At 50.3% G+C, this 18,132-nt stretch overlaps 1 protein-coding gene across 4 annotated transcripts in view; it reads left to right on the top strand.

Moving 5' to 3' along the window:
• STARD8 (StAR related lipid transfer domain containing 8) overlaps nt 1-18,132 on the top strand; it is a 47,759-nt gene that overhangs the window by 19,249 nt on the left and 10,378 nt on the right. For 2 of the 4 annotated variants that reach the window (XM_023551454.2, XM_010592736.3), the window contains exons 2-11: nt 5,950-6,021; nt 9,164-9,245; nt 10,440-10,503; nt 11,734-13,124; nt 13,721-13,894; nt 14,854-15,013; nt 15,521-15,719; nt 16,142-16,352; nt 16,639-16,753; nt 17,044-17,268. In XM_023551454.2, the coding sequence (XP_023407222.2) occupies nt 5,950-6,021; nt 9,164-9,245; nt 10,440-10,503; nt 11,734-13,124; nt 13,721-13,894; nt 14,854-15,013; nt 15,521-15,719; nt 16,142-16,352; nt 16,639-16,753; nt 17,044-17,268 (2,693 nt within the window). Of the gene's footprint in view, nt 1-3,563; nt 3,581-5,949; nt 6,022-9,163; nt 9,246-10,439; nt 10,504-11,733; nt 13,125-13,720; nt 13,895-14,853; nt 15,014-15,520; nt 15,720-16,141; nt 16,353-16,638; nt 16,754-17,043; nt 17,269-18,132 lie in introns of those variants that run through there. The other 2 variants (XM_064278401.1, XM_023551455.2) reach the window with 2 other exon arrangements.

The raw sequence follows: 18,132 nt of genomic DNA on the forward strand, positions 1-18,132 counted from the left end.
AAGTGAAAGTTTACGAATCAAGTCAGTCTCTCATACAAAAATTTATATACACCTTGCTATATACTCTTAGTTGCTCTCTCCCTAGTGAGACAGCATACTCCTCTCCACTCTCTATTTTTGTGTCCATTCATCCAGCTTCTGACCCCCTCTGCCCTCTCATCTCCCCTCCAGACAGGAGATGCCCATATAATCTCATGTGTCTACTTGATCCAAGAAGCTCACTCTTCACCAGTATCTTTTTCTATCCCATAGTCCAGTCCAATCCCTGTCTGAAGAGTTGGCTTTGGAAATGGCTCCTGTCTTGGGCTAACAGAAGGTCTGGGACCCTGACCTCCGGGGTCCTTCTAGTCTCAGTCAGACCATTAAGTCTGGTCTTTTTACCAGAATTTGGGGTCAGGATCCCACTGCTCTCCTGCTCCCTCAGGGGTTCTCTGTTGTGTTCCCTGTCAGGGCAGTCATTGGTTGTAGCCAGGTACCATCTATCTCTCCTGGTCTCAGGCTGATGTAGTCTCTGGTTTATGTGGCCCTTTCTGTCTCTTGGGCTCGTAATTACCTTGTGTCTTTGGTGTTCTTCATTCTCCTTTGTTCAGGTGGGTTGAGACCAATTGATGCATCTTAGATGCTCACTTGCTAGCGTTTAAGACCCCAGACGCCACTCTCCAAAGTTCTCCGCTGACTCTTACGGCTCATATCAGCTGGGTCTCTCCCCAGAGAGATTGTCTGGGCTTAAATTTCAGTAGAATACAGCTTGTGCCTATTGGGTGATGTTCCTGACCTGTCCTGGCACATCACCCTAGCCTTGGCCAAGCCTGCAGAATACAGGTTGAAATCACTGACAGCTATGCCCTGGGATCTGCACATCTGGACACAGGCGGGCCAGAGGCCACAGACATTCCTACATCAGTCGCCTTGGCCTGCCTGGCGTCACTCTCCCTGCTGAGCGTGTGAGCCAATCCTTAGTCCAGCTATTCAGGCCCCAGCCCCAGGCGAATTGATTCTACTGAGGCTGAGGTTGTCACTGTTGACCCCAGCTTGGGCAGGCTGGGATGGGTGGGAGGAACGAAGGCAAAGCACCTTAGCTCAGCCCTTAATCACCATGACAGAGGTCTCTGACTGTTCCATCTGGAAGCATTGGGGCCTCCCAGCCTTCTATGAGGTGGTATATTGTTGGGAGGCAATGTCCCTGACATCCTGTTCTGTAATAACCCATTACATTCTCTAGATTCCTGCTAGGGAGGGCTGCTTGGCAATTTAGTCAGTAACCTTGTCTTCAAACTCCTTTGCTTTGTCCTTTGGAGATATTTCACACCAAAAAAAAAAAAAACCAAATCCACTGCCGTAGAGTGGATTCTGACTCATAGCGACCCTATAGGACAGAGTAGAACTGCCTGATAGAGTTTCCAAGGAATGCCTGGTGGATTCAAACTACCGACCTCTTGGTTAGCAGCCATAGCACTTAACCACTACACCACCAGGATTTCTGGAGATATTGCAGCCTCTTTAAAATTTCTGCCTCCTGGCCCCACTTCCCTGAGACATTTGGCTCCAATTTTGACAGTGGCATGGAGACAGCCATTGTCCAGACCCAGAAGGGAACACTAGCCTGGCCTCTTTCTCCAGTTTTCTCTTTTTCCTAGGGACCCTGCAGAATAGGAGTGGGACGGGAACTCACTTGCTGAATGCTTGGTACTATGTGCCATACTCTCTCCAGTATTTTATGTAATGCTCACAAGAGCTATAAGAAGTAGATGCTCTTACCCCCATTTTACAGAGGAGGAAACTGAGGCTTAGAAAGGTTAAGCAACTTGCCAAAAGTCAAAGAGCTAGTGACTGGCAGTGCCAGGATTTGAACCCAGGCCTGATATTGTACTAGGCCACAAGGGCAGAAAAAGGTTGGGGGCCCTGGAGTTGGATATTTGAATCTAAGTCATCAAGGCTGAGCTTTCCCTTAAGTTAGCTCTTGTTTTAAAAACCATCCTTGCCCCTGAAATGTAGCTGAATACCAAGACCCTTACTTGCAGGGTATCTGAGGGCAGGTGGCACAATGCAATGGAAAAGAGTGCTGCTGGACATGGAATTAAAAGATCAGGATTATAGTCTCAGCTGTGACACTTAACTCTCTGTGACCTTGGAAAAGCCCCTCAGGCCTCAGTATGCCCAATACTGTAGCTTAAAAAAAAATACTGACATGAAGTAACCCACCATAGACCAATTAAATCAGTCTCTGGGGATGGAGCCCCCGGCATTGGTATTTTTAAAAAGGTCTCTAGATGTTTCTAATGTGCATCCAAGGTTGAAATTCGCTAAGCCACATGGTAATTTAGGCCAGCACTTCTCAAACTTTAATGTGCATTCAAATCACCTGAGGATCTTGTCAGTTGTAGATTCTGATTCAGTAGCTCTGAGGTGGCACCTGGGAGTCTGCATTTCTGACAAGCTCCCAGGTGATCCTGATGCTGCTAGTACAGGGAGCGCTCTTTGACTAGGGAGGAGTTAGGGCTCTTTACACAGGAATCAAAGAGCTTGGGGCTCACCGGAGTGAGCTAGTCCCCTTCCTACTAACCCTTGCCAGGGCCACTGCCTAGCATTAGGGTAGCAGACAGGCTGTCGGCACTGCCCCCCATGGGCTCTGTGGCTTGGTGCAGATGTGTGAGAAATAGGATTGGGGGGCGGATTACTTCAGTCTGTTACCTCCTTCAGGCTTAGGAAGGAGAACAGGAGTAAGAGTGGGAGGTGCCTCTCTCCTTATCGCTCCTCCTCTGTGTTCTGCCAAAAGTGACTGAGAGCGGAAGCGAGATTTCAAGGAGCTCCAGGGTGACAAAAACTGTTACGCGTGCGTCTACTAACCATAAGTTTGGTGGTTGGAGCTCACTCAGAGGCGCCTCAGAAGAAAGACCTGGTAATCTGCTTCCGAAAAATCACAGCCATGAAAACTATGAAATGTAGTTCTACTCTAACACACATGGTGTTGCCATGAGTAGGAATCAATTCAATTGCAAGTGTTTTTGTTTGTTTGTTCGTTTGCTTATGGCATGCAGGCAATCCCTGGGGATTGGCTCCCCTGCCTGGGGTGGCCATACCAGACTTGTGAACCTTAGGGGTCACTGTCTCCTCCTGGGCCTGCCTCTCTGGAAATTCTGACCCAGTCCATCCTTTGGCGCCCCCTTTTTTGTCTTAATGACAGCAAAGTAGAGCTGGCTGCCAGGAGGGGCACTGAGGATGGGGAAGGGCCATTGTCTTTCAAATGCTCCCTCGGCCTGCATAAGTCCTCCGGGGCTGGTCTTACCACATTACCCAGACTGCCACTGGCCTAGAAACTTGGATCCTTTCCCAGACCTCCATTGCCCCCTGCCAGCTGGGCTGTGGTAGGGCAAGAGCAGAAGTAATGCTAGCTGGTCTGTTCTGTAACAAACATTTGCTAGGGCCTCTCAATCGTCCTAGTGATTTCTAGATCTTTACCATAGGTTAAAAAGTTGCATTAACATAAAACACATACACATAAATTCCTTTCCAGAAAAAGCTGTGGGTTAGGATCCAGGAGCCCTGGGATCTGGAGCTGGCTTTGCAAATCGAGGTCCAGGTACAGATGTCCTCTCCCTCAGACTGTGTCCTGCAGTCTCCATGCTAACCTCTGTCACTAACTCCTTATCACATTTTGGTTATGGAATGTATTGTGCATTGTCTTATCACAGCATATTGTCTGTTTACTTGTCTGCCTCCCTCACGAACCTGTCAACCCCCTAAAAGAATACCTGGCACACAGGAGGGCAGGGGCAGATTATCCAATAAGCAAGGTAAGCACAGGCTTACTTGTGCTTACTTACTAATCACATATCAAAGTGAAACCCGTGTGAAATTGTTCACTACAAATTAGTAAGTAAGCACAAATGAACCCATGCTTACCTTGCTTACTAAGTCATCTGTCCCTGTCAGGGACTGTAAATTTGAAAAGAGGCTTTTTGATTCTGTAGGAAGGTGCTCTGGGGTTGGGAAAGAGACAAATGCCAGCCATACTTAGAAGGAAAATATTTGATGTGGTGAAAAAAAGGTGAAATTGTTGACCACAGATTAGTAAGTAAGCATGAATAAGCCTGTGCTTACCTTGCTTATTGAATAATCCACCTCTGCAGTAGGGGCTCAGGAAAGACTTGTCTAATGAAGAGATGACGCCTGCTCAGGTGGGCAGTCCTAAAGAGAAGTCAGCATAGCTGCAGATACACCCTCACACACACACACACACACACACATGCACTGGTGTACATTCCTGACCACATACATATTGCTCCTGCCTGTGTCAGCTACACAGAGACATGCCCAGATAGCGGAGTGAATATGTGAGCAAACGTGTGTGTGTATGTGCATGTGTGTGTACGTGCATACACATGCCTGAGCAGATGGAGTTGCTTGTGGATAGAACCAGATGCACGATCCCACACTAACCTGCATGGATCGTGGACATGAGCAAACTTGGCTATAACTATATGCAGAGACAGATGCTGGTACCCACCCTATACAGTACGTACAGTCGCTGAGATGCACAGATGTTCATCCCAACGCCACTCCTTTTGCCCTGTAAACTTCCGGGGGCCTGGGGGCTGCAGACATTTCTCTTCTCACCCTAAAATTGTCATCAGTGTGTGACTCTTGAGGAATCTATTATCTTTTTGACAGGGTTCCGCCCTCCCTCACTCTTCCCTCCCAGTGTCTACCTACCCAGCATCTCTGCACTGTTTTGTCCTTTATCTTATCAGTCCTGGCTGCCAGGATGTCATCCTGGATTTCCTTGTGGGAGAACACTGGGAAGAAAGAGTTCTTCCTGTCTTGGAAAAGCCCCACCAGTCTCCTTGGAGTCCTCTGGTCAGCGGGGCCAGCCAACCACAGGCACTAAGGAAGTGGAGGAAATGTTGGGGGCAGGACTGTATCTCCAGAGCAGCCCTGCTGAGGCCAGCAGTCCCTGCTGCGATTTCAGGTCCTATGGTTCTAGCCCCTCTCCTCCCTGGCACCACCTGGGTGGGGAGCAAATAGCTGCCTGGGCAGTCTCAGGTCTTTGCTCCTGGTATTCGGCCTATCCTAAGAGGGCCGCCTTTGTGGCTGCAGTCAAGCTGCACATTCCCACTGAGGCAGGTAAGGATGTCCAGCCCTGTGCCAGGCACTTCCTGGGTAGAGGTGGGAGGCCCACCAGCCACTGCCATGCAAGACTCCCAGAGGCCAGAGCTGTGTCAGCATGACATTCAACACTGGGTGGTGCTACAAATTGGCAGTGCCACTAGGGAGAGCTGGGGCAGTCCTGGAAACCTCTCTGGGGAGCGAGGGGTGGAATTGGATAAGTAGTAGGGGAAGAAGAGCACTGGGTAAGCTGCTACGTCAGAAGGGCAGGAACCCCGGGATTGGAGTCCAGCCAAGCTTGGACTCCAACCCAGGACTGTGCTGCTTCTTCAACTGTGAGACTGTAGACAGGTCACTTCCTTTCTGAGCCTCAGTTTGTATATCTAAAACTGATATACAGGTTGTCGTATATATTAAATAAGATTTGGTTAACAAAGTGCTACAGAGAGTTAGGGATGATAATGAGAGAAAGAATAATAATAATCGTTTAACATTTTGTATGTCCTAGCTGTGCTAGGATGATCTACCCAGGGACTTGGAAGAGGATGGCTCCCTGGGAGGGTTCGGTGGGGGGTGGAGGACAGAGCTGTGGCTTCGTATCCCAGCAGTACTCCTTGACCTGGGACATTCCTGGGAGTTGCTGACAGTGGTGGGTTATGTTCTTGGCCAGGGGGCCGAGAAGGGAGAGGGAGTTCAAAATGGGCAGGGAAAGAGGCATGAGGCTCAAGAAGGCTGTGACCTGGACAGACAGGAGGCAGGGCTTGGGGAGCAAAGATGAGGCAACATACATGCATCCTGTTAACCCCATTTCTCCACGTGTTTCTCTTCCCCTTTCTGTTTCAGAAGTCGAGACCAAAAAAGCATGTGAGTGGCTCCGAGCAACAGGATTCCCTCAGTATGCTCAGCTTTTTGAAGGTAAGGCTACTCAGTTGTTCCTCCCACCCCCAAAACTTTCCATATCTCAGGGTTTTTTTTAAATAGATTTTATTTTTTAGAGCAGTTTTAGCTTTACAGAAAAATTATGCAGAAAGTCCTCCCTCTCTTCTGTGTACAATTTATCCTGTTATTAACATCTTGCCTTTTGTTTGTTGCAATTGATGAACCAATATTGACACATTACCCAAAAACCCACTGCCATAGAGTCAATTCCGACTCATAGCGACCCTATAGGACAGAGTAGAACTGCCCCATGTGGTTTCCAAGGAGTGCCTGGCGGATTCCAACTGCTGACCTCTTGGTTAGCAGCCATAGCACTTAACCATTATGCCACCAGGGTTGTCACTGATACATTATTATTATCTAAAATCCGTAGTTTTCATTAGGGTTCACTCCTTGTGTTGTACAGGCCTATGGGTTTTGACAAACGCATAATGTCATGTACCCACTATTGCAGTATCATACAGATCAGTTTCACTGCCCTAAAAAGCCCCTGTGCTCCATCTATTCACCCCTCACCTCCTTCCCCTCAATCCCTGCAACCACTATTTTTAGTGTCTCTTTTTTTTAGAGCTTTACTTTTTCCAGAGTGTCATATAGTTGGAATCATACAGTATTAATGCTCAATTTTTCATCCATAAAATGGGGCAAATCAAATCCTTTCTCCTACCACAGGAGCCCTGGTGCCACAGTGGTTAAGCACTTGGCCGCTAATCAAAAGGTTGGCAGTCTGAATCCACCAGCTGCTCCTTGGAAACCCTTATGGGGCAGTTCTACTCTGTCCTACGGGGTTGCTATGAGTCGGAATCGACTCGATGGCAATGGGTTTTTTTGTTTGTTTCCTCCTACCACACAAGAAGCTGTGTATCCTGGTTCTGCTCAAAAAAATTCTCAAGGACTTTGGGTTTTTAGTTACAACCACTATTTCCTACATCATCATGTCTCTACTGGATCAGCTTCTACAGGCTCTAGTGTTTCCCACATATTAAAGTACTTTCTCTTGACCAGGGTCACTGCTTTGTGCAACCTCTAAGGATGGTATTTGCATAGATACAGTGTGAAGGGAGCCTCTTGGAGATGTGCACCCTGGTGGCCCCGCCTTAACCTTGTCTTACCTGCAGCAATGGCCTCATATCTGTTTCTTCATTTTTCTTCTTTTCTTTAGAGCTTTTCACACTTGCTGTTTCCACTTCCCCTCTTCTTCTTACACCCCACTGCACCCTGGCTTTATCCCTACCTCACCAATAAGACAGTCCTTGTCAAGCTGCACGTGGTCACATTCAGTGGCCACTCCCAGTCCTTGTCTTACTCAATTTTTCAACAGCATTCAGTGCAGCCGGCCACTCCTTCCTTTGGCTGCTGAGACAACCCCCTCTCCTGGCTGGGATTGCCTCTGGCTGCTACTTCTCAGTCTCCTTAGCTGACTGTACTTCCTCTAGCTGATGTCTAATGTTGGAGTGTCCCAGGACTCAATCCTGGGCCCTCTTCTCTCTCAACATTTCTTTCCCATGGGATCCTCATTCAAGTGTCCTCTACATTCTGATGACTTCCAAATATGTCCAGACCTCACTTCAACTGCCAATTCAACATCTCTGCTCAGATATCCAACAAGCATCTCAGATTTAACATGTCTAAAACCAAGCTCCTGATGGTTGCCTCCCCATAAACGTGCCCTTCCTCATGTTCCCTGTTCCAGTAGATGGCACCACTGGCCACTCACTTGCTCAAGCCACATAGCCAGGAATCATTCTTAATTCCTCTTTTCCCTCATCCCCACATATCTAACCCATCATCAAGTACCATCTCCCTTCAAAATATATCTTTAATCTATCCACTTCTCACCACCTCCACTGCTACCCCCTGGTCATCACCACTCACCTGGACTAGTACGCTAGGCTCCTGCCCAGCCTCCCTGCTTCCACTTTTGCCCTCCTGTAGTCTGTTCTCTACACAGCAGCCAGAGAGATCCTGTTCACCATAGGTGTGTCACATCACTCCTCTGCTACAAACCCTCCAATGGCTTCTCAGCATCCTCAGGATGAAATAAACCCAAATGCTTTACTCTAGCTGATGAGACTCTGCATGGTCCACCTTGTATTTACTACTTTCTCCTTTGCTTTGTATGTTCCAGGCTCCTTTCTACTATTTGTTCACACCAAGCTTCTCCCTCCTTGGAACCTTGATGTTACCCCTGCCGGGAACGCTCTTTCCAGGCTCTTTGCATGGCTGCCTCCTTCTTTTCCTTCAGAATTCAGCTCAGGAGTTACTTCCTCAGAAAGGCCTTCCCTGATTACCCACTCTACAAATAGCCCCACACTCTACAGCTTCTTTTTACTCCAGTCACCCTGGCTAATTTCCTTCATAGTGTTTATAACTGCATTATCTTTTTGTTTAGTGCATTGTTTATTGTCTGTCTTCCCCATGAGAGTCTGAACTCTGTGAAGACAGGAATCATTTTGTCACTTTTGTCTTGTTCTCTGCCTTATCCCCAGTGTCTTGCACAGTGTCTGGCACACAGTTGATGCCTAATAAATATTAGTTGAATTAGTAAATGAATAAATCAGCTTGTTTAACCCAGTAAGGCAGAGTGGTGTGGGATTTCTTGAATTCTCTCTCTCCCCTGTTCCTTCCTCTCTCCTCTCCCCTCCCTGAATCCTAGGGAGTGGATTCCCACTGTTCTAGACAATAGAAGGAAGTGAGGTATTCTTTGGCTGCACACTGTCCCTTCTGCCCTCCCTCCCTTCCTCCCCAAGAGGGGTGAGCCAAGGAGGAGGTTCCCTGTCTAAGCAGTCCAGGATTTGAAGGGGCTGAGGGATACCAGGTTGGCTCTTGGCAGCCACCCAAGGCCTCAGGCCTGCCATCACCCATGGATCTGCTTTGCTGACTGATGGGATCTTCTCGTCCAACTCAACCCACCTGTTCTCTCCCTGACGTTTGCCCAGACTGCCAACCGTGAGCTCTCTAGGTCCCCCTTCTTAGCTCTGGGCTTCTTTCTTTATGTTTGGCTCTTGGCTCCCTACTTCCCCCGTTCCCTGGCCTCCCCTCTCCAGCTCAAGGTATCCTGGGGCTGAGTTCCTGACCTACTTTCCTGGACTCATCTTTGCTTCTCTCTGACATACAGAAGGTTCGTTCCCACTGGATATCGACTCTGTGAAGAAGGACCACAGTTTTCTGGATGAGGACTCTCTGGGGGCCCTGTGCAGGTAGGGGAGCCTCAGGCCGCAGGCTTGGCTTGGGGCTTCCTCATGGGAAAAAAATCCCTTATACCCTCTAACAGAGGAGGAGTCCAGCATATTAACCAAGCTCATCTTCTGCACTGGCCTCACTCATTCTGTTTTCTGTCTGTGACACCCTTACCTAGTCAATCTAGCTAGAAAGCCAAGATCTGACCTTGATTCTTTTCTCCCTTAAGTTATATTCCCTAAACATTCCTCTGATTTGTCCCATCTCAACTCACACCACCTTGGCCCTTGTTTGAGGCCAAACAATGACTTCTTCTTGGATCTATTACCAAACCAAAAAACCAAACCCAGTGTCGTCGAGTCGATTCCGACTCATAGCAACCCTATAGGACAGAGTAGAACTGCCCCATAGAGTTTCCAAGGAGTGCCTGGCGGATTCAAACTGCTGACCCTTTGGCTAGCAGCTGTAGCACTTAACCACTACGCCACCAGGGTTTCCATGGATCTATTACAGTAGCCTCCTAACTGGCTTCCCTGCCTCCAATCTCTGCATTCTCTCTCCCCTCCCCCATCCATCCTCTCTACACAGCCACCAGAGTCAGCTTTGTAAAGCTCCAAGCAGACTCTCCTCTGCTTAAAAATTGTCACTGGCTCCCCACTGCTTACAGAGGAAAGTCCAAAGTTTTTTTTAACAGGACACCTGAGGCCCTTTGCACTCTGGCTTTGATCTATCTTACCAGCCTCAATCACACCCTTCTTACACTCACACTGGTCTGTTTACTGACCATTTCCCTCTATACCTTGTTACAGTGTCCTGTCTAAGCCTGGGATAAGAGTTTCTCTTTCCCTAAAAATCCCACTTCTGTCTTCTAGGAAGCCTTCTCTTAACTATACTCCTCTTCCTTCATAGAAATTCCTTGTCTCGTCCTCTGTGTCTCCATTGTGCCTTCTGTTTAATACTCTGCTCTTGAACCAGTCCCATCTCTGTAGTGGTTTGCTTCCATCTCTATAATATCTTTGAGGAAAGAGACCATACTCTTTCCAGCATTGTGTCTGGCACTTGAACCTTCATGAACGCCGGGGCTTGGATCAGTTTTGATGGCTTGGACATGTGAAGTGGTGGATAGATTTTTCTGTCTTGGGAGTATCTTGGTAGGCCATTCCAGGTTTTGGGGGTTGGAACCCTTGGGTAAATACTGCTTTGTCTTTTTGCAGGAGGCTGATGACCTTGAACAATTATGCCTCGATGAAACTAGAGGTTCATTTTCAGTGCAAGCAGGTGAATCCTGGCAGGGGTGGGATCCGTGGGAACCATGGGGAACCTAGGACATACGCAAGCCTCTTGGGAAATTAGTTCCAATACCCTAGAAGTCTGGAGTGCCTGCAGCAATGCCTTGCTCCAACCTGGAGGCGGGGATGTAGGGAGCTCCACGTGGCCACTGGGTTTTGTGAAGCCTGGTCTAGGGATTAGAGTGTAGGAGTAAATATCCTGGCCCGTGGCATTATCCACCCCCCATCAGCCCACCTCTTCCTCCTGGGTTTACCAGTAATTTGACCTATTGGTGGCCCCTTCCTCAGGAAAATCCATCTGCCTCCTCTCCATGCTCTGTGATGGCTAAAGTTCCTTGAATAGAGGGCAGAAACAGAATAATACAGTGGGAAGATAAAGGTCTTAGAAGTCAGGATCCCCATTCTCACCCCCACAAGGTCTTTCCCCCTCTCGACCACATTTTCCCCATCTCTACAATGAATTATGAATTGGGAGGAATTAATAGCCTCCAAAGGCCTTTCCAACTCTGCAGTTTTGGGATAGCAGAAATTGAGAAGACTCTTGGTCTGTACATAGCCCTGGAATAAAGGTCATGATCCTATCCTTCCCTGAGGACAGGCTTTATTAGTTTCCTCTGGGGCTTTCCCCACCAGAGACCTGCAGCCAGTGGGGCAGCCAAGTTGACAAAGCCCTGACCTGGGAAGCAGGAGACCCCTGGGGCCTGGTCCTAACTCTTCCACTGACTTACGATTGATCTTGAGCAAGCCTCTTCTACTCGCTGGGCCTCAGTTTTCCCACCTTACGAAAGAGGAGATGAATTAGAAAATCTAAAATTTCATTCTAGTTCTAGCATTCTGTGGTTCTTGTGTAAGACTACATACAGCCTAGAGACTAAGGAGGCTACTGAGGGCAGAAGGTCAAAAGGCCTGGGTCCTAGCCTTAGCTCTGACTTATTGCATGTCATTGTATGATCTTGGGCACATCCCTTCTCATTTGCATGTCTCAGTCTCCCTACCTGTAAAATGGTAGGGGTAGATTAATTACATGATCATTAACATTCATCTGGCCTCCATCTATGACTACTAGCTTCCTCTGGCATCCCCAGAGGGAGGTCATTTCCTCAACCAGAAAGTGGGGCCCTTAGCTCAAAGTTCCCCGAGAGTTTGGAGGCAGATTAAAGCAAAAACAAGGGCTTGTGGGATGGGCTTTTCTGACACCACCTTGTGGCACCTTCCCCAGAATGAAGACTCAGAAGAGGAAGAGCACTGTACCATCAGCAGCCACTGGGCTTTCCAGCGGGAAAGCAAACGCTGGTCTCTTGTGGGATCCTCTCACCTTCTGGCCCCACCAAGCCCTGGCCTGCCGGTGACCTCAAGCTGTGACAGTGTCCTCACTGAGCTTAGTACCATCTCCCTGCCAGCCATCACTGTGAGCCTACCACCTGAGCCAGTGGACCTGCCCTTGCTAGACTGTACCCCAAGTCAAAGTGACCAGCCCTTCCTCAGCCCCACCCAGGATCAAGAACGACCTCAGGACAAAGCCAAGAAGCACAGTTCCAGGTGCTTCCTCAAGCACCTCGAGTCTCTAAGGAAGAAGGAAAAGGGTGGCAGTCGACAAGCAGAGCCCGAGCGTAACTCAACCACCTCAGAGAGGGCTGCCAAAGCCTCATCTTTCCGCAGTTGCCGTGGCTTCCTCTCAGCTGGATTCTACAGGGCCAAAAACAAGACAGCCACCTCAGCCTGCAGAGGTAGCACTGAGACTCAGGAGGCCTGGCCCGTGGCCACATTCCAGCATCCTCAGCAGGTACACTGGAGTGACTGCTTGGTGCATGTGCCTAGGGACCACAAACCAGGCACATTCCCTCACTCCCTGTCCATTGAGAGTCTGTGTCCTGAAGATGACTACCACCTGGCAGACTGGCAGCCAGGTAGGCACTGGGGTTACAAAGGGCGCCGGGGCTCCTGTGGCTCAATAGGCAGCCATGCTAGCACCTATGACAACTTACCAGAGCTGTACCCAGCTGAGTCTGTACTGGCTGGGGCTGAGACTGAAGATGAGGAAGAAAATGAGGGCAGCTATGCCCACCTAGATGATATCCTCCAGCATGTATGGGGGTTGCAGCAGCAGGTAGAACTCTGGTCTCAGGCCATGTACTCAGACCTGGGGCATGGCAAGAAGGAAGAGGAAGAAGAAGAGGAGGCCACTTCTTCAGTGGAAATAGCCACAGTTAAGGTTGAAGACCAAGGTGAGGCCCTGGCCCAGGCAGAGGCTCCAGCCCACAGAGACTTTCCAGCCCAGGTCCAGGCCGCCATCCAGACAGTAGTCCCAGCTCATGCTCAGGCCTCAGCCGACGCTGAGACCGTGGCACGGGCAGTGGCCAAGGCCCAGAACCCAGCCCAGGACAATGAGCAGGAGATAAATTCAGGCAGGGAACCCACTTCGGCCTTTAGCCTGTCTGTGAAAGAAGGACACTCCATTCCTGACTCTGTAGCCTCCTCCAGTGAACTTAACAGTAGCGGGAACTCCATGAATGAAGCTGAGGCAGCTGGGTCTGCAGCTGGGCTCCAGGCATCAGAGCCCCGTGAACGGCGTGATTCAGGAGTTGGGGCCTCACTTACCAGACCCTGCAGGTGGGAGTTTAGGGTACGGGTTGGGGCAGGAGCCTCTGTTGTCTCTCTTTCTCTCAGGGAAGCAGATTTCTTAGTCATGAGGCCCAGGGGCAGGTTGGGTGATTTCCTCCAGGTAGCCAGTCCCTGGAGAGAAGTGGAAAGAACACAGGACTCAGGAATCCAGAGAGTTAGGTTCAGGACCTGCCACTGCTTTGACCTTGAGCAAATTATGACTCCTCTTTGGGTCTCAGTTTCCTTATCTGTAAACTGAGGGAGTTAGAGGAGATGGTCTCTGATCCCTAGTTTTGCCCTTCTGGGTTTCCTGGAGCAGCTCCCCACAGCAGTCTTAGAATAGGTTGGGGGCTGGTACTGCTTCTTGGCACTAGATTGGTCTGAGCTCTGTGCCACCCTCCCTGAGAGCTTCTTGGCTTCTAGGTCAATCTAGAAGCTGAGACTAAGCTTTTTCTACCCTGAGGCCCAGTAGCAGTGGGGAGACTAGTCCAACCTCCCTGTATTTTCTTTCTTTCGGGAGGAAAAAAAGAGACTAGAAGAACACAACCTTTGCTAAGTTTTGCCCAAACCTGCTCCTCTGGCCCTCTCCCATCCACATTTGCCAGGAAGCTTCGTTGGCACAGCTTCCAGAACTCTCACCGTCCCAGCCTTAACTCGGAGTCACTGGAGATCAACCGCCAGTTTGCAGGCCAGATCAACCTCCTGCATAAGGGCTCACTGCTGCGGCTCACCGCCTTCATGGAGAAGTACACTGTGCCCCATAAGCAGGGCTGGGTCTGGTGAGTGGCTCTTGGGCCATGGTGGGCGGGGAGCTGCTAATTCAGGTCCTGGGCCCCTGCCTGCCCCCACCCCATGGCCCTGGGAGGGTTAGCACCAGATAGTGGGTACAGGCAGCCAGAGCCCACAAGCCAGCAGAGGAGGCTGGAGGTGCCATAGCCCAAGAGGTCAGCATGCCTCTGAGTGGCTTGTGCCTATCTGTGGGGGATACACATGAAATACACATGTGTATGTGTGCCACATGTGAGAATGGTGTGTGTTTTGGGACCCTAGGTCCTCCAACTGTGCCTTTTCCACTCCACCCTCCACGCTGCTGCTGACGAGAGTGTCCTACAGTGTGGATTTAGCTGTCACTCTACTGATAAGCCCCGTTCTGTGGCTCCCCATGGTTAAAGACTAAAGTCCACATTCCTTCCCATCATGATCCTCTCATGTTCTGGCCCTGCCCCATTTTACTGGCTTTGTTGTTGTCTGCCATCCTCTAGCAGCACCACCTTACAGGCCAGTGGGACTAGTCACCCTTCCCTGAGTGTGCTGTGCCCTTTTTCCTGCCTCTTTGCCTTTCTTCATGCTGTTCTTTCTACCTGTTCCCCATTTCTCCTCTGGGACAATGCCTACCTATCCCTCAAGAGCCTGCCGAGTAACCACCTCCTCTCTAAATCCTTCCCTGACCCGCTAGGTATAGTTCGCCTCCCTCATGCATCTGTCCCTAAGTCCTTGGCCTACTACTAGCCACATACATTGTCACTACCTGCTGACACAATGATCTCCTTAACCAGATTGAGAGCGCCCTGTGTTCCTCTGTGGCTCCCTAGGGCTGGGTCCAAAGCAGATGCTCAATGAGTGTGTTGAGTCTAGGGATATGGCATGTTTCTAACTCTGCTCACTTCTCCTCAGCCTCCCGAGACTGCCCAGGTCTGTCCCATCCCCCTTCCTGACCTCTTGTCACTCCCCTAAACAGGTCAGTGCCCAAGTTCATGAAAAGGAACAAGACCCCAGACTACCGGGGCCAGCACGTGTTCGGAGTTCCACCCCTCATCCATATGCAGCGCACAGGTCAGCCATTGCCACAGAGCATTCAGCAAGCCATGCGCTACTTGCGCAGTCAGTGCCTGGACCAGGTAAGTCCTCCTGGGGGAGCCTGCAGAGAGATGGCACTAAGGGGAAGGCTGGAGCCCAGGGCTGAGGAGTTGGGGAAGGGAACTGCTTTGGCCTTCTGGCTGGGTCAGGATGTTCCACCAGGGACCTTTCCTATCCGAGGAAAGGCCAGAAAGGATGAAGCCAAAGCTCCCTTCTGCTCCTTAGGGCTGGAGCCTTCTGCCCAGCTCTGGAGTCTTCTGGCCCAGGCTTTGTAGTTCTTGTCTTCTAGGAGCCTGCCTTAGCCTCAGTCCATCTTTTCCTACCTCATCTGCACAAAAGCCATCTTTTTCTCTGGCCCTGAGACTATGAAAACCCTTCTCTTTGGTTTTGCCATTTCTTTCCTACTCTACCCAGCAGGAAGCCTGCCAGGCTTGGAAGTCTCTGGAGTGGCCTACACTCCTGACACCCAGTCCAGGGCTGGCCTCACAGTCTCCTCCTCCCCCCCGCCCGCATCTCTTCCTTCTCCCTCCCTCCCCTGCACGGGTCAGGTGGGCATCTTCCGCAAGTCTGGGGTGAAGTCCAGGATCCAGAACCTGCGTCAAATGAATGAGACCTCCCCAGACAATGTCTGCTATGAGGGTCAGTCAGCCTATGATGTGGCTGACCTGCTGAAGCAGTATTTCCGGGATCTGCCTGAGCCCATCTTCACTAGCAAGCTCACGACCACTTTCCTGCAGATCTACCAACGTAAGTTACCTGCACCTATTTCCAACAACCTGCCCCATTCACCATCTCCCTGAATCCCAGGGTTGGTGGAAGATAAGCCTGGTGTGGGCGAGTACATCCAGGCCTCTGAGCTCATTGGAACATGTACTATCTAGAGTTGGAGAGACTCTTGGAGAGAGATCACATTCTACTTCCCCAAACCCATTGTATGGAAGGGTAGACTGAGGTCCTGAGGAAGAGAAAGGACTTATATAAGGTTACACTGCAAGTTAGCAGAGTTCGATCTAGTGCCCAGGGCTCTGACCTCCCAGAGTAGACCTTTTACCTTTCTTCTCACTGCCTCCCCTGGGAACCAGTGAACCTCCCATTTTCCTAGAAGCAGTATGTTTGTTGCTGGAGCCTCAGGGGAATAAGAAGGGCTCTCTGCCATTCCTTCTTCACAGTCCTTCCCAAGGATCAATGGCTGGCAGCAGCACAAGCTGCCACCTTGCTGCTGCCTGATGAGAACCGAGAGGTGCTACAGACCCTGCTTTACTTCTTGAGTGACATTGCCTTGGCTGAGGAAAACCAAATGACGGCCGGCAACCTGGCAGTGTGCCTGGCACCCTCCATCTTCCACCTCAATGTCTCCAAGAAGGATAGCACCTCACCCAGGTGAAACAGGGAAGGGCATGTCAGGGTCAGGCAGTGGGGGGTTGGGCCCCAGAGGGCTTTTGGCTCTTGACAGTTGGCACAGCAGTACCAGGCCCCACCACAAAGGCCAGCCAGAATCCTCAGGGCTCAGGGACTGGCAGAGACTGTGGAACAGGGCCTTCTAAAAGATTGCAGGTTGTTTTCTGGTCAGGCCTGCAAAGCTGGCTTCCTGGGAGCAGGAAACCAATCTGTTAGCCAACGTGTTTTGTGCCCTTGTGCCACCCCCCGCCCCGATCCTTCTATCCAGGATCAAAAGCAAACGCAGGCTGGTTGGCCGGCCAGGCCTTAGGGACCTGAGTGAGAATATGGCTGCCACCCAGGGCCTATCACACATGATCAGTGACTGCAAGAAGCTTTTCCAGGTGAGTAAGTAACTCCAGGCCATGGTGTCTGATTACCAGACCTAGAGGAGCTATCAGGCCTGACTTTTCACCTCAAGTCAAGGGTAGAACCCGGCTTGTCACATCCTCTTCAACCCTTTGCTTCCAGCTCTTCCCCACAAGATTTTTCACCTACCTCACTGCAGTAGCCAGGCCTCTCCACTGCCCCTTAACATGAACTTGACAGAGGCCTCATAGGCTCTAGGACTGAAGAGCCCTGACCTTCTCCTGCTCCCCAAGGCCCCCAGCCTGGTGTGTCTGTACACTCCCAGGTGCCCCAAGACATGGTGTTGCAGCTGTGTGGCTCTTACACGGCAGCTGAGCTCAGCCCTCCTGGTCCAGCCCTGGCTGAGCTGCAGCGGGCCCAAGCTGCTGGAATGAGCCTGAGCCTCTACATGGAGGAGAGTGTTCAGGAACTGCTGCGTGATGCTGCTGAACGCTTCAAGGGCTGGATGAGCATGCCAGGACCCCAGGACACCGAGTTGGCTTGCAGGAAGGTGAGTACCACACCACCTGTGGTTGGCATGGGGGTGGGAGATAGCATGGTGCGGGGGAAGGGGACCAAAGAACACAAAGGCAGGAGCCAGGAAGGAGCTGTCTGCCAGTCTCGCTGTGCCTGATACTTGGATAATGTCAGCCAGCAGAGCAAATCCCTTAAGAAATCAAGAACCAAATTAAAGCAAGGTATTTCTCTCAGGGACCACCTGCCAGAATTACCTTTCAAAGCCCACTGTAGATGTGACCCTACTTTTCTAGCCTCAACTCCCATCTCTCCCTGCACTACAGTCAAGCTGAACTCCTTGCATTTCCACCTGTGTGCTGCTGCTTACACTGTTCCTGCTGCCTGGAATGACCAGCCCCCAGGCATTACACTTTAAGCCCAACCTTAATATGGCCCCTCCTCCATTTAGAGCCTTCTGGCATGCCCCACGCTAGAGGTGATTTCTGTCTTTCTCCTGGCACTAGCCACATGCTTTCTCAGGTTCTGATTGTTAGTAGCATTGCAAGCCTTGAAGTTTTCCATGTATGAAATGGTCACGCTATAACCTATCTTATAGGATCAGGGTGAGAACTTCACACAGTGTCTGGCATATACAAAACACTCAATAAATGGCAACTTTTGTTGTTGTACAAGTGTTTTACCTTCCACATTAGACAGTGAGTTCCTTGAGAATGATCATCATCTTATCTTTCTGCCCACTTCCAGAAATTCCAAGCACTGTGCCTATTTCATGGTAGGGCCTAATAGGTCTCTAAGAATGTGTCCCATCATCTCTGTGCTCTTTAGCATGCTGGGAAGCAGACATCCGGAAAGGAGAGAGAGGACAGGAAATGGGGATGGCCCCTGTCCTCATCTGGAG

The sequence above is a fragment of the Loxodonta africana genome, chromosome X, assembly GCF_030014295.1.
Source record: "Loxodonta africana isolate mLoxAfr1 chromosome X, mLoxAfr1.hap2, whole genome shotgun sequence".
Taxonomy (NCBI): domain Eukaryota; kingdom Metazoa; phylum Chordata; class Mammalia; order Proboscidea; family Elephantidae; genus Loxodonta; species Loxodonta africana.